The sequence below is a fragment of the Xenopus tropicalis genome, chromosome 2, assembly GCF_000004195.4.
Source record: "Xenopus tropicalis strain Nigerian chromosome 2, UCB_Xtro_10.0, whole genome shotgun sequence".
NCBI classification, from domain to species: domain Eukaryota; kingdom Metazoa; phylum Chordata; class Amphibia; order Anura; family Pipidae; genus Xenopus; species Xenopus tropicalis.
The window spans coordinates 37128718-37145055 of NC_030678.2; the positions used below are offsets into that span (position 1 = coordinate 37128718).

At 35.8% G+C, this 16338-nt stretch overlaps 1 protein-coding gene across 2 annotated transcripts in view; it reads left to right on the top strand.

Moving 5' to 3' along the window:
* pudp (pseudouridine 5'-phosphatase) overlaps positions 1-16114 on the top strand; it is a 115278-nt gene extending 99164 nt beyond the window's left edge. For both annotated transcript variants that reach the window (NM_001011342.1, XM_018091213.2), the window contains 1 exon segment: positions 15054-16114. In NM_001011342.1, coding sequence (NP_001011342.1) covers positions 15054-15230 — 177 coding nt within the window. In that variant the 3' untranslated portion in view covers positions 15231-16114.
* The last annotated feature ends 224 nt before the right edge of the window (positions 16115-16338 follow it).

Sequence of the window (16338 nt, forward strand, 5' to 3'; positions counted from 1 at the left end):
CACATTTAAAATCTTCTAAACCCTGTGAGTATGATATCCATTGCAATGTTGGAATATATATTCTGGCTATGCACCTTCTTAAAAAGCTTTTGCATACAGAATCTATTCGCCAGGGAAACTCTGAGGTATTTTACATACTGCAGCTTTATCAGTATGCAGTTAAGTTTATGCCAAATTTTGCGCTTGCACTGTATGTTTGGAAATAGGCTACAATAAATCACATGTGACATGGTCCTAAAATCACTCATACCTAAGCTTTGTATCAGTACGCGATCAGCAGTTTTCATAAATGATCTAATTTTAATGTGAAAAGCTGCCTTCAGATATTCATTAATTGTCCAGTAAACAGTAAAGCTCTGTGCGTGTATTTTTTATTGTATTCCAGTCACTTTGCATTGTAGTTTGTAAGAATTGACTGTTATTCATCTTCCACACAAGTAATGATTTAGTCATTTTGTCTTTTAACTTATAAATGTGCTATTAAATGTTAGATCTATGTGTTTAGCACACATGTTATACATTGAGGTTGGAGAATGCTTGTATTGTTAAACAGTCTAGTCTGACCTTCTGGGGGAGATAAAATATAAATAAATATATTTTTAACAATGGATGATCAAGTGAAGCCTTGTGGGAGCAACATTTTACTGCTGTGGTCCAAGCTTAAGATGTAATGATTGATCTACTTCTCTTTGGGGAACCTCTAACTTACAGCAATCTAGGGCCACAGCAGCTCTGTGTAGTCACCCACTGTTTAGGGAGAGACACTATCAGTAAAAGAGAGGTAGGGGACTACAAGGGCAATGTTGGGATTGTATAACTTTAGTGTTAAGACTGCTGTGCCAGCACATATAAAATGATTCAAAATTGAGTTTGAATTACTGTCATGTTTCTAGAAAATGATGGCAAAAAAAAATCACAAAGTTTATTTTTGAAATTCAAGCAAGTTTATTTATATTTGTTTTATTGTGTTTCTTTTACCATGAAAAAAACGTTATAGTGGGAAAAGGCAAAATTGTCCTTTGTCATGGTTATGCAAGATTTTTACCTCCAAAATTGTAATTTTAATAAATATGTCCCAAAGTGTAAGCAGAAAATAACTTGTCCTTTAACACTTCTGCTGCCAACTACGTATGGCATACGTGATTGCAGAAATATGCGTTATCTGCCAACCACGTACAGTATGTCATACGTTGTTTGGCAGATCAAGGGTGCAGAGTGTTCTGAGCGATGACAGCCCCCTGGGCAATCATCACAGGACCGACCTCCAAGCAGCAGATTGCGATCGCATCTGCTGCTTTCTCCTGCTCCTTCCCCCCTGCTTCCTCCCCCCTCCAGCGACGCCCACTCACTTCCTGCTGCCTGATGAGCATCAGGTAATAGTGCTACTTAATTTTTTAGAGCTGTGACTAGTGATGAGCGAATCTGTCCCATTTTGCTTTGCTGTAAAATTCGCGAAACGGCGTAAAATTCATGAAAAGGCTGAAAATTTGTGAAACGCATTTGTCGCGCAATTTTTTTGTCACCCGCAGGGTTTTTTTGGCACCCACTCTTTTTTTACGCAACCGCGTCTTTTTCTTTTTTACGCACTGAAGCACTGAATTTGCCTGGGTGATATCTGCTGATATCTGACAACAAACATGAGACTTGGCCATGTGCCCTTGCCCTTACTGCTTGTGAAATTTTTAATAAAAACATATAAAAACCCTTACTGCTGCATTGCAAGTTGGAGTTATATCACTCCTTCCCTCCCCTCCAGCAACTGATCAGCAGAACAGTACACAGGTAACAAGATGGCACCTCCCTGACACTTCTGCTAAAGGATTCAGCTGGCTGAACTGATAGTGCCTCCATGGGCTGGTATTGTCCTGAATTTTAGTGAGGGTGTAAACAGGCAAAACTACCTATACTGCCTCCCAATAGTAGCAAAGATCTATCGCAGATGACTAAGGATATATATACACAGTATGCACTTGTATATAATGGTACATTGACTTCTATGAACAATAATGCCAAATCCTAAATACATTATAAAGTGAAGGGCAGAATAGTGGCACCCAAAATACATTAAATAAACTAAGAGCCATGGCTAGTGGCACCACAAATACATTAAAGACAGTGAAAAGCATTTAGAACTTTAGCCCGAATACATTAAATGCAACAAGAGGCAATGATTTCCGACGCCTAGACCCCTTCACTTTTCCAAAAACAGGTTTCCTAAAGGCTGGAGAATGTTCAGCATTGTAGAGATCTAAATTAATTTAGAAATTGTTTGCATTGCTAAACTTGCCAGACAGGAGATACCCTGTATTATGTGACTTGGGTCATATTGACAGTACATTAAGTAGGAGAAACAATAGCTTATCTGAAGGCAGTTCTATTGTGTAGTGCTGGCTCTTACTGAAAGTTTAAAATCTGTCACAATGCCTTGAGATGGCTGCCTACAAATTAAAAAAAATACATTTGTTGGTTCAAGAACAACATTTTAAATGGTACAATAAATTATTTGCAATGTAAACTGTGTAATTTAAAAAAAAGTACACCCTAAAAATTATGACAGAATCCCTTTGAATACAGTTATTGAAATATAGGTTTTGATTGTTCTATTCTATTGAATTTATAGCAATATATCAATTATAAATATATAAATTAAATATCATAATTTAAAAATTATGTTTTGATCTCTTCTCAAAAAATTGCTGTGGCTTTAATAGTTCTAAAGAGATAGACTTTTTTTTTTAAATTAATATTTTGCATAGCTCAGTATGATTATTAATCAAGGGTCTCGGTTTTTTTTTAGTTTTTTTTCCCCCCAGAAACCTAGGTATTGGCCTTTTTAATCTGTAAATGATTTTACATAAATTACGTAAATGCTGAAATATGCTACATTGCAACATTAATGCTAGGGGGTATGCCAAGTAAAATTCCACTTATAAATTGATGTAAGGAATGTATGCAAAAATCTGCGGTAAAAAGAGAGGTTAGTATGAGCTCCCTCGCAATGTTCAATGCTTCACATGCCAGGACTTATTTATCAAATTAAAATTTATGAATTTTAGAGGGTTTTTTTCCCTAAAAAGTTGATCAAATAAAAATATGAAAACAACTTGAATGCATGGAATACGTATTCTACTCATCATTTTCAATAGGTCTACAAACAAAAATTTGTATTGCTTATGCTTTGCCTAGGATAGCTCCCATTTATTTGTACATGAAATACAGCATACATCTATAAACAAATACACCCATCTATAAGAGCCACTAAAAGAACTAGATATGCCGGAGAAAGAACATAGTGGCCACCAGCTCTACCAAACAATGGAGTTTGGAGTAGATCTCGCATGTGCAAATATATGTTACATGTCAATTAATTCTATTAAATTATCTCCTAATCAAAGTGCTTCAAACAACAGATTGTCCAAGTCTACTAGATAGAAAATTATTGATCTTTCCTTATACATGAAACTCCTTTAATGCACTAACAAAGCCACTTTATAAAGCAATTGCTTCCATAAAAAAAAACAAATTAGAGAATCAATAGGACTTGAATACCAAACCAAAGCAATCTTTCAAGCATCAAAGAAGTTTCTTAACTAAAGTCTGTAAAACCTCTAGGAAAGAGTTGGCCTGGTTCATCTTTCTCTCTCTATGAACAGGCCTGTGCTTCAGGCAATTCTAGAAAGTTGAGAAGCATAATTTGATATCCAGGGGCTATGAACAAGTCAGTTAAGGGGTTAAGCTATAGTATGGACTTAGTTTGACCCAGTCAAATTCGACATGGGATTTCAACATTTTACAGTTGCTGATGTAGATTTCTCAAACCTATATACTTTTATTTTGGGTTAATGGATGGACACATTAGGTTACAAAAATACCTGTCCATCTCCTGGTGACCAAGCAAACATCTTTCCTTAGACTTGTTTGCCATGACAGTTATAAAGATATTACACATACATTTCCCATACTACAGAGTGTGGTTGTATGGTTTTGTCAATCTCAGCATCAATGTGTCAGTGTTGCATTTTGACGTAACTACTCCATTGAGTCAGTGAGTAGTGCTTCTGGTACAAAATTCAAAAACAAGTAGATCTTTCAGACCTGAGTTAACTTCTGATTATAGGCCTTGCTTTAAAAAGTTCCTGGCTGTACTACATATGTTTTGTCAACTTAATTACTTTAAACAATCATGATCACTCATCACCTTGCCTGAGCTTTAAACTAATATGCCATTAGGCATTGACCTGTTTTGCCTGTTTTCCAGTGCCTGTTTCCTCCTTAGTCCCTACTTCATGGTCCTAATAACTTTGTGTCCCTGACATTGGATATATCTTTTCTTCAGACCCCTGATTAGCCACTACCTTGTGATGCTCTCATGCATTTCACATTGTGTTATGGTTTATCTGAAGACCCCTGATAAAGCATGCAGTAATGCAATGTGTATCAGAAAGAGGTGGTAACTAATGGGTCCGTAGGAAAGAGGTGACCTTAACATTTAGTATTATAATATGTTTGCAAACTGTGATTTCTACGCCAACAATGGGATCATCTCTACATATTTATTTTATATATGTATGTGTGTTCAAATAAAGTTGGGGAAAAGGAGACATGGAATGACTGCAGGCTGGAGGAAATGCCTTGAGTATCATCTAATACACACAGTTGTACAGGTATCGGACCCCTTATCCGGAAACCCATTATCCAGAAAGTTCCAAATTACAGAAAGGCCATCTGCCATAGGCTCCATTTTAATCAAATAATTCACGTTTTTAAAAATGGTTTCCTTTTTCTCTCTAATAATAAAACAGTACCATGTACTTGATCCCAACTATGATTTAATTACTTCTTATTGGAGCCAAAACCATCCAATTGGGTTTAATTACTGTTTAAATAATTTTATTGGCATACTTAAGGTAGGGGATCCGAATAACAGAAAACACCAGGTCCCAAGCATTCTGGATAATGGGTCCCATACCTGTATACCCCTTATGCTAACTTAGTAAAGTAGATTTTGAGTTTCTGTTTTTTTTTTAATATGTTTAGGCTTAATATGCTATCCAATTAATGCTTTTTGAAAGGGTATTATGTGACCTTTTACTAGTGTCCACTAAGTAAAACATTGCTGTATTATATTATCAGGATAATAATTGTTCCAAATAGGTAATTAATGGGAACAACATATCTTCTAGGCAGTGTGCTTCTATACGGGCACCTAAGTCACGACACCAGTGCACTATTAATTGTGCCATACACAGAATATTTTCTATGCATCATTGCATTTGTGGCTTTGAGGTCATGCTTAATATAAGTAAAAATACCTGCTATGTGTATCAGTATTATTCCTATTGTGTTGCCTTAGTTACGGAATTAATCACTAAAATGATTTAGCCGTATTGCAGTGCATGGGTTGTCTGGTTCTGTTGTTCAAGTGATCAGAATTAAAGTATATTTTAGTTGTTTTGGTATTAAAAAAGTAGAAGAAAAAAACAACCACACAGCAAAATCAGCTCTTCTGTGCAGTACTTTTGAATATGAGCTAAATCCTCAGAGAAAATAGGCTTTAGCTACCCTTGGGAGCCCTGCATGAATGCCAGTGTCAAGTTTTGTCGTAAGGCAACAGTGAAAACAATTTTACCCTTTGAAAGATGTCACAGCAGTGGCATTGAACACTGATGTGTGTATTCAGAGCAAAGTATAAAAACGACAGACTTCCTTGCCATTTTCTTATGGATTTTTCCCCCAAGCCTGCTGATGCTTAGCATCCTATATTTATTCAGTTTTAGTGGTATTTAAAAACCTGCACTGCCCCAGATCAATCGAAAATGTGCTTTAAAGTATGAATAGCACATTTATCTGTTAGTATTGCTTATAGACAAACATACGTTTTAAAGTTTCTGACTTTCACCACACGAGCTGAAACTGAATTCATAGTAATTTAACTTGCAACATTTCTCTGTAGATATAGTATTGCATCAGAATCTGCATAATTATTTCCCTTGGTTGTTTTCTTAGAGGGCATTTAAAATACAATTTCCAATTTGTAAATAAGGACTTTCTAGGCTGATAAGTGACACGTTCTTTTCCACAAGACTCAAAAAGTATAAACAAGCCTCAAGCCATAATAATGCTCTTTGCGTTGCATTTGCACTTAACAAACATGCAGAATGCAACAATGGGCATGATTTTACCCACAATGCAACAATTTGCAGAATCCTTTTATATACAGGTATGGGGCCTGTAATTCAGAGCCCTCGGGACCTGGGGTTTTCCGGATAAGGGATCTTTCAGTAATTTGGATCTTCATACCTTAAGGGGCAGATTTACTAAAACTCTAACATTTCTCATCTTTTTATTTTTAAAAAGTCAAATAAACTCATTTCAATGAATGTCTGGCATTTATTAAAGAGTCAGAACTTAAAAAGTCTCCAGGTAAAAGTCACAGAAAAGTAGTAAAACTCCGAATTTTTTCGATTTGTTGCCCTGAAACCTCTACTTTTTCGAAAACCTCTAAAGTTTGTAGCAAAGTAGGATCCCCCAGGAAACGGAAGGGACATCTGCCATTGATTTCTATGTGATCTCGGCAAGTTTAGGCTGGCAAATTGTTGGATTTGGATTTTTAGCCATGTTGTCGCACAGTAAATATCGAAAAAGTTGTGATTTTTAGCGCTAAAAAATCAGAAAGAAACAAATCAGACTGCTAGTAAATGGCCCCCTAAGTTTACTAAAGAATAATTTAAACATTAATTAACCCAATAGGACTATATTGCCTCCAATAAGGATTCATACGGGGGAATGTAATAAAAATCACAGATATTGTGTAAAATGTCTTTTGTGGACAGGAAAGTAACATTCCCCTACTTTAGTCAGTTTCCTGCAGAAACATAGGCAGCGTAACAGGACAGGCTAAAACCGCAAACCCTTACTGCCTGGCACAAGAGAGCTGGGGACACATTGGCAAACCTTCTATATAATATGCAAATATTAAATTCTCCTTTTCTCATAACCAACCAGATGCAGGACAGCAGGGTTTGCAGAAACATTTAAAGTGACTAGTTCTAGGCTATTCTAGGCTATGACTTGCCACATGAAGTCTGGCTATAGAACTGTACAGTAGCCTACTCCTGGAATCCAGAGACACATGCTGATATCCCAATACACATTAATCTGTGTTTCTACCCATCTCTTATATGGAAATATTTAACTGAGGCTATAATTATATAGCTGTGTAATATGTTACATTCAAATTAATATGTTAGCAAAACATTCATATTAACCTATTAGCAACATATTTTTGTTGTTAATGCATTCATTTCAATGTAAATTCTTTACACAGCTTTAGAAATATAGCCTTAAGTAAAAAGTTAGTTGGTGAATTTATAAAGGTGTGCGTTTTCTTTAAATTTGGACTAATAGCTCAAATGACACCAACATTTTGTACCTGTGGTTGGTGTAACCCCCTGATGCCAATGGGACAATTCAGGCAGGAAAGATTTTTTTGGCATAATAAGGGACATACTGTATTTCATCAAAATTCGAGAAAAAATTCTGCAACTTTTGCAACTGAAATAGTTAAGTTTCCATTTTGTCTCAGAAACAAGTCTTACAAAAGTGAGAATCACATTTCTTCATTTAATTTCAATGGGGCTGAAAATCTCAAAGTTTTAATGTAATTAGAAAATAAGTAAATTAATAAAATAGCTTGAGACAATTCCTAATCACTCGTGAGTACTTTTCTGAGGACTTTTTTGCTGTTTCTTTGATAAATCCCAACTCGAAGCAAAAACGATCCTATTTGATTTAATGATTGTTTTTACGTAAAGACCCCTTAGCCGGAAAACCCCATGTCCCGAGCATTCTGGATAACGGATCCCATACCTGTACAGCAATACGCACTCACAGAAACGCTGCACTGAGTTCTCTGTCAAAAGATACAGGATTTGTTGTCTCTTTGTTCTCCTGTGCCAGAGACACGCAGCTCTCTCCTCTCTTCCCTCTCCTGCTCCCCCCTCTCTCAAATCCCCTTAGGAATGTGTGATCTGAGCCAATCAGCAGGAAGCTTCCTCATAGTCTTACACACTTAGCATGTACACCCGTCTTGGTGCAGGAGCGAAGCATTATGGGAACTTTCTTTACACAGCTCAGCGTTTTTTTTTTTCTTCAAGGCTTCTGATCATCTGAACAGCAGAAATATAGGGAGACTTAAGGGCACTATTGAGAGAACTGAAGGCATGCCTGCAGCTTGAGATTGACTCTTTATTAGCCTTTCCTTCTCCTTTAAGCAGTGGTTTTTCTTGCATTTTTTTTTTATTATTGCAGCAGTTTCGCAAAAATATTTGCCAATGGCAAAATATGAAATTCAACTGCAAATCCATGCAAATCTACCTGAGAGTGGGCGTGGAGCAGGGGATGTGGGCGGGTAAGTGTGGGGGCCAGGAAGGGATCAACAGTAAAGTATATTAATTTATAGTATACAACTTACTGGAACAAAGTTTAATTTATGAAGGGGTATATTCTACAAAGGAAAATACTCTCTTGTTTTTTACAAGATTGTTAGATTCTGTGTTCTATATGCTTATTATTCCATTCATCCAATATTCAGCAGCAAATGCTACTTGTTATTGGTTGCTATGGATTAGAATACCTGGAGAAAACCTTTCATCTGTTATTCTGTTGCTTCTCATTATGTACCCAAGTTACTAGATTAGACTTGTAGAGTATATTTTGGGCAGTTTTGGGAAAACATTCTCTGCTTAACCTTTTTTTTTTTAAATATGGCCCTTAATATTGGATCAAATTATACGTTTTTTATGTCTTGTATTCCCAAGATCTGGGGAATATTTTGGTTTATACATAATTTTAATAATTATAACAACAAGTCATTCAATAGAAATCCCAGAGATTTCATAACGTTGATTGCTTCTTTACCAAATTACAACTCCAGCACTATTCTATAACCTAAAAAAGAGTGAAATCAGTGAGCAATTTCCCTGGGGGCAATGAAAGAAAGTGGGGAAGTGTGTTGCATGCCTCAGTGGAAACCATTAATTACCGCCAGCTTTATTAGCTTGTAAAGGATGAAAGAGCTAGCCTTTGACACGGCTGAAAAGCTACTGATAGAATGATGGACACTACTGTCAATAGGATGTAGACAAATGAGACTTTTGTTGTGCCTTGCAATTCTTTGAAATTACTATTTTTCTTCTCATTAAGAAGTTAATAGTGTTTTACAAACAAATACCATTTGTCTGCTTACAAAAAAGGAATTTGTACTATGGTCTGCTTTTGTGGAAACGGATATATATTCTTCTTGTGGCATAACAAAAGCTCTGTCGGTAAGAGACTAATCAAAACAATGAACAACTGTCGGATTTTGAACAGATTTCTTGTTTTAAAATGTGTCTTTTTGTTTGGTTATTGGCGTGAATAATCTGATCTTTAGTCCATTGCCACTGGGCTATGTGTTCTGCCCAATGCAGTGCTAGTGGATACAGCATGCCTCAGTGAAGAGCAGCTACAGCAGATTTTTTAGCTGCTTATGGAGATGGCGAAGCAATTCAAGCTTTAACAAAAAAAAAGAAAAAGCTACTTGTGGGTTTATGAGAAGCAATGTAATAACATCTGAAGAGTTTGCTCTGAGTATTTTAATCCATAGCAACCAATAACAAGTAGCATTTGCTGCTGAATATTGGATGAATGGAATAATAAGGATATAGATCATTTGTAACTGAGTGTTCCAAAACATGAAAAAGACATTCTGCAGTCTTGAATGCATGTACTTTTATTTAGTTGGTTCATCGGTTACAGACCGTACTCTATGTAAATAGCACACACATATTTTAAATCTGAAACACCACAAAGTGAAAGTACTCTTTGTGCATTTAAATCTTAATAATTCTCATTTACAACAAAAAAATGTGCTGCACCCCTTTGCACTCCTGGAATGAACGCAAAGGTGAACAGCCTCTTTTATTTGAAGAATGAAGTTGAATTAAACCCAGTTTTGTTTCTTTGCTAATAATTTGACTGCCCTTTGTAAATATTATACATCCATCCGGCATCACTCCTAAGGAAGCCATATTTAATTCATTTCTTCCATGAGTTGTTTTATTCCTAGTTCTTTATCCTTTATACTGCTATATCTTTTATACAGTTATTTCACACACTGAGCTGTGTTACCTGCGTGAACTCAAACAGCGAACATCACAGGTATTTTATGTATTGACGCATTATTGACCATCCTACATATAATGCTTGTTGAAGCTACATGACTCCACAGCAACCCAGAGGGAGACATACGTTTAAGTGCTTGAATATTGTTTACTATGTGAAGAGTCATATTGGAGGAGACATAAATCAATTTCACAGAAGCAGTAAAATTTACTAAGAAATAACATTCAGCCTCATAAAACGTTATTTGGGTTTGTTTTATTTACTTTCTTTATAAAGATTAGAACATATTGACCTATATGGTGGAGTCCTGCTTTTCCTGTGTGCCAAAGCTTATCCACAGCATAAAATCACACATGGCACCCTGTGTTTACACTGGGGTTTCACAAGATACAATAATTGTTATAAGAACAAGAATAAGATATTTCTTGGTTAAATGGATGACAGTAGTTATTTAAACATTTGCATGAAATGTGGTGGTATGTTTGGGAAAAATTGTCAGTGCTATATAATTAATTATATTTACACGTTTAAATGTATTTTTTGCCAAGCATTATTTGTGCTAGCATTCAAAATGTCCCCCTACCATCCCCCCCATGAATAAGACTAAATTACAAAGTGTACATTACAAATTATTCATTCTGCCATTTAAAATTGTGTTCTTAAACCAATGAATGTATTTTTTTAGTTGTAATATTGGTGTGTAAGCAGCCATCTCAGTGCATTGTGCCTGATCCTGTGCTTTCAGAAAGAGCCAGCACTTCACAATGCAATGGCTTTCAGATAACCTATTGTGTCTTTCAATCAATGTAAATGGAGAAGTCTTGGCTGGACCTGGGTGTTGTACTATTTAGTGCTATAATCTTATCTACCACAAGATAGGGGCATTTTTAGCAATGCAGGTATTAGAGAGCTGGTGTCTGGTTGCCTGGCTGAGGGCACCTGGGAAACTAAGAACATATCTAGCCTAAAATGAAATTTCAAAATTAAATATAAAAAATAATGTTGTAGACGTCAATGGCAGGTGTCCATGGTACAACTGGAAGATCTTTCTTTGCTTCATGGTTTAAGAGATTTTTAGGGATTTTTTTTCCCATGTTTCTTCTGTGTCTTTTTTCATTTGTGCTTTTTCAATTCGAACCCTGATTGTATTTGCTTTGCCATGAACATAGAATTAAGCTTGGTTAACATAAGTTATAATGTAATATATACTTTAACAATGTAAAAGCAAAGTCACTCAAAAATTGAGAATTGTTTTTTAAAAGGGAATTTTGGAAATGACCTTCCTGTGATTTCCAACAATGCCGGATTTAAGTTCCTATACCTTTATATTGGTTTAATGGTTAAAAACTTCATACATTATTGCATCATAAAATATATTGAATCTGGCTTTTTCCCCTTCATTATTATTCCATGGAAAAATACACCTGTCATAAAAATTAATTAATTGCCCAGTCCCTTCATTAATTAATCAATCAAATACAAATTAGCAGCATGCATCTCTCTTGCTGAATATTCCAATAAACTGCTTTCTCTTTTCCTGGTATACACACACTTCTGCCATATGAATGCTATGGAATTTGGGCTAAATCACTAACAAAGGTGGGTTTTTTCATAGTTCAAGAGCACATTATAAGATTCCTATTTCATAAGTTATAATTAAACAAAGAAGGACATTTTAGGGGCATTTTTTTGAAACTACTACTTAACTCATTTCCACAAATGTCAGTCAATTATCAAAAGATCAAAATTGAAAAAGCAAAGGAAAAAAAGATGTGGAAAAAACACAAAAACTGCTACTTTTACGTATTGTTGCCAAAAACCTCTAAGGGCTCTGGTACACGGGGAGATTAGTCGCCCGCGGCAAAACTCCCTGCTCGCGGGCAACTAATCTCCCTGAGTTGCCTTCCCCCTGCCATCCCACCGGCGAACATGTAAGTCGCCGGCGGGATGGCAGACGCGGCGGGGCGATTTCGGGAAATTGCCGAAAAAGACTCATTTGCGCGAAATCACGCCGCCTCATCTGCCATCCCGCCGGCGACTTACATGTTCGCCGGTGGGATGGCAGGGGGAAGGCAACTCGGGGAGATTAGTCGCCCGCGAGCAGGGAGTTTTGCCGCGGGCGACTAATCTCCCCGTGTACCAGAGCCCTTAAACACAAAGCAAAGAAAGGTGCATCTGCCATTGACTTCTACATTATCTCAATAGGTTTTAGATGGCTTTCAATTAGTCGCAGTTATGGCGCATAATAAGTCACAAAAATAATCACTTTTTTTGTGACAAATGTAAAAAAAATTGAGCATTGGTAAATGTCACCTTTAATATAACATTTTTCATTCCCTGCATTATTCCAATTAAATGTAATGTTCTGTTGTTACAATTAGGACCAATAAATACAGGTATAGGATCCATTATCTGAAAACCTGTTATCCTGAAAGTTGTGAATTATGGGAAGGCCATCTCCCATAGACTCCATTTTAATCCAATAATTCAGATTTTTAAAAAATGTATTCCTTTTTCTCTGTAATAATAAAACAGTACCTTGTACTTAACCCCAACTAAGATATAATCATTCCTTACTGATAGCAAAGCAATCCTATTGGGTTTATTTAATGTTCATATTATTTTTTAGTAGACAAGGTATGGAGATCCAACTTACAGAAAAACCCCTCAGGTTCATTCTGGATAACAGATCCTGTTACCTGCAGTATCATTTGAACACATTTGATCTGTATTTTTCATGTATTGTGTACACCAACATGTTTCCTTTTTTTTTTTGTTTACCAGTTCGTACTTCTATGTGTTTATTTATAAAAGTAGTTTTGTGACATTCCTCACATCATCTGGCCACACACACTGCTCTGAAAGCCCGATGGCACTGAACCAACACAGGCCAATAGATTGAAATATTGGGGTGCATTTCTTTATACAGTTTAATTTTTCTGACAAATCCTATACACTTATCATCTATATTAGATCTTACTAAAAAAAGCTAATTGTCTATGCTCTAAGTTATAGGTTTTAAAACAATTTTAATAAGCATAATTTATGTCTAATGTAGGGCTGCCTACAGTTCCACGTTTCCAAGCACATGTATATGTATTTTTTAAAGAAAGATACACAGCGTAAGGTCAATGCCTTAGGTGTTCTGTCTTATCTACATGTAACTCTGAAGTTGTATGTAGTTTGACATGCAGATAAACCTTCCCAATAAAAGAGACTGAGGGTAGAAGTCTATAGAATTTACTGGAATATTACAGCAAAGACTTGCCTAAAGCAAAGTTATATGCTGACAAGTCTATATTCTGAAAACCATTTTTAAACTCCAGATAGCAAGCCATTAATGAATACATTATATAATAATTATACATAAAAAATATTACAATAAACAATTGCCGATGACACACAAAAGCAACCACAATGAACAAATAACATGAACAAAGTCTAAACAGCAGTAACTTGAACACAGACACTGACACAACATTATACATGTAGCCTTATCCCTGAGATGCCGCTAGCTGTAGAAGTGATTGGTGCAGATTTAAGTTAAGTTGCTTACCCCTAATGCTACCATAAAGTGGAAAATCATGTGTTTCTTCCACAACATGATCCGAGCTCCCTCATGACATGCTAAATCATGTGTCAGAAATTTGGTGGACAGGCACACCAAACAGCATGTCAATATCTTGACTAAAGGGCAAGTCAAGTCAACCAGTGTTAACTTGCTCTGGTCCATAGTACTCTCTAGCTTCTCTCCAAAATTAAAAGTTGACATTGTTGACTTCTGAGCACAACATGGTGCTCTAATTAGTTTTAGCAGCCTGTTCCATGTACCACCATTCTGACCGATGACAGAAGCGCTACATGTCATCCATACATCATCAAAAGCTGGCTCCCTCTCCAGCAGAGACACAAGTTTTCAACTTCCGCCACTGCCCATGCAGAAAGCTAAAGGATTATGGGCAAAGCAGCAGAGCAGATCATATTCATGTTTCAAGGGATTGAACTTGATGGACTTTGGTCTTTTTTCAATCCAACTTAACTATGGAACAATGCAGCTCTCCATGTCGGGGGTGGGGTTGGCCAGGAGACTGGGGAGAAACTGCTGTACAACAGTATAAGGAATATTTTGACATGTTTGAAAAGATTGCCTTTAATATGAGCAGCCAGCTATATTTGTGCAGTGTTAGTCACCTGGATCTTTATTTTGAAGAAGGAAGGGTGGAGCTACTTTGTAAAATACCTACCCTTGAACCACGGAAAAACACATACATGCTGTATACAAACTGAATCACACAAAATGGCACACTTAATTTCACACGTGATATTAATACATGCATAGATAAAAACACACATGAAATTTTTTTCAAGCTGAAGGGCAGTATTTATTTAATTTCTTCCTGAATATGTGGCATTTAATTTATCTTCTGCTGCCTAAACCTTAAAAATGATTGATTGTGTGCGGTAAATGATACATTTTATTCAGACATTTTTGTTTGAAATGGAAATTCATACTTTGCATTAACCTCAACCATCTTATTCATAAGTATTGATGTGTGCCAGAAGGCTCATGTTAAGCTTCACTAATCAAGATGTGTAATGACTCAACATTAGAAATGATTCAATTGAAACCTATATTACACAGTATGCAAACATTTAGGTTAATGAGTGCTTCTCGACTTGATTGAAGTAATATGGCCACGAGGCGTTTAAGGGAGAGGAAAAGAGGACAAAAAAGATTGCTTACATACGAAGAATGCATTATTTTGTTATCAAAAACCTTTGCGTGTCCATAGAGTATTAAAGAACAAAAAAAATGGCTACACAATTGTTTCTCTCAATACATTGGTTAATTATATGGGCTTAATTAAAATGATATTTTGTTTTTCTAGTGCCTTGTGTTCGAAGATGCGCCTAATGGGGTAGAAGCAGCTCTGACAGCTGGCATGCAAGTGGTTATGATTCCAGATGAAAATCTCAATCCAGATCTAACAAAGAAAGCAACATTAGTGCTTAAATCCATGGAGGAATTTCAGCCGGAATTGTTTGGCTTGCCACCTTACGACTAGGATGCAACGTGATCGTTTTTTATATATTCTTCAAATAAACAATGCTTAATTAACGCAGTGCTTTTTATGTTATGGAAAAATGATAATTTTCTTCACTAATATTTTTCCTGCTTTTCTTTAGCATATTAAAGTGACAATGAAAAAAGATCATTAAGAATAGCTTTGGAGGAGAAGAAATAGGAGCAGTAAAATAAACATACTGTATAGCAGTTGTGCTAACTAAAGTACTTTTGATTTAAAGGAGCAGTATACACGTAAAAACACTTTGTAGTATAGGAATAACATTACATTCTGTCTATTATTTTAATTTTTTTAAATCCATATTTTAATATTATTATAAAACATTGAGTTAAAAGTCTGGCTATTTTCACTTGCCTCCTTCCCTTATAAATAGGGAATTAATTCATGGCTCCCTATCTACTATTGAACAAACAAACCTATCTTTTCTAGGCAGCACTCTTTCAGCAGTTCATTATCAGGGACTTCTCAGTGGACTGGTTATTAGTTTATCTGCTTCTTTAAAGGCCTGTTGCACTGGAAGTACTAAAGTAAAACTGTCTTCATATTCTTGTTTACTGCCAGAAATAAATCATTAATATTTCTTAAATAAAACGATAGGCAAAAAGTGTGTCCAACACAAGCTCTATTCATTCAGCGAAAAGGGGTGTATACTATCCTTTAATGTCAAAATGAAAACCCATTGAGCATTATATGGTACTTGTTACACAAAATACCACAACAAATGTCCAACAACTGCAATTCCAAAATAATCCAAAGGGGCATTAAATGACATTACAAAATGAATTACTGAAAAGTTATATAGACATTTTAAATTCTGAATTTTGATGCTGCTACATAAAAATAAACATGACTTGTAGAAAGAATATGTGTGAGGTTCATTTGCCAGACTCTTTTATCTGATTTTCTGTAACTCTTTAATTAGTTGTAGCTTTTAATAAGTAATTTTATTTCCCTGTACCCCAGGTGCCAAGAATTAAAATGTAAGCTCACGAGGAAAGAGACTTATTGTGCCTGAATAATTGTACAGGACTGTATATAATCAGTAGTGCTATGCAACAATAAGTATAATATAAATCTACATCTTTTT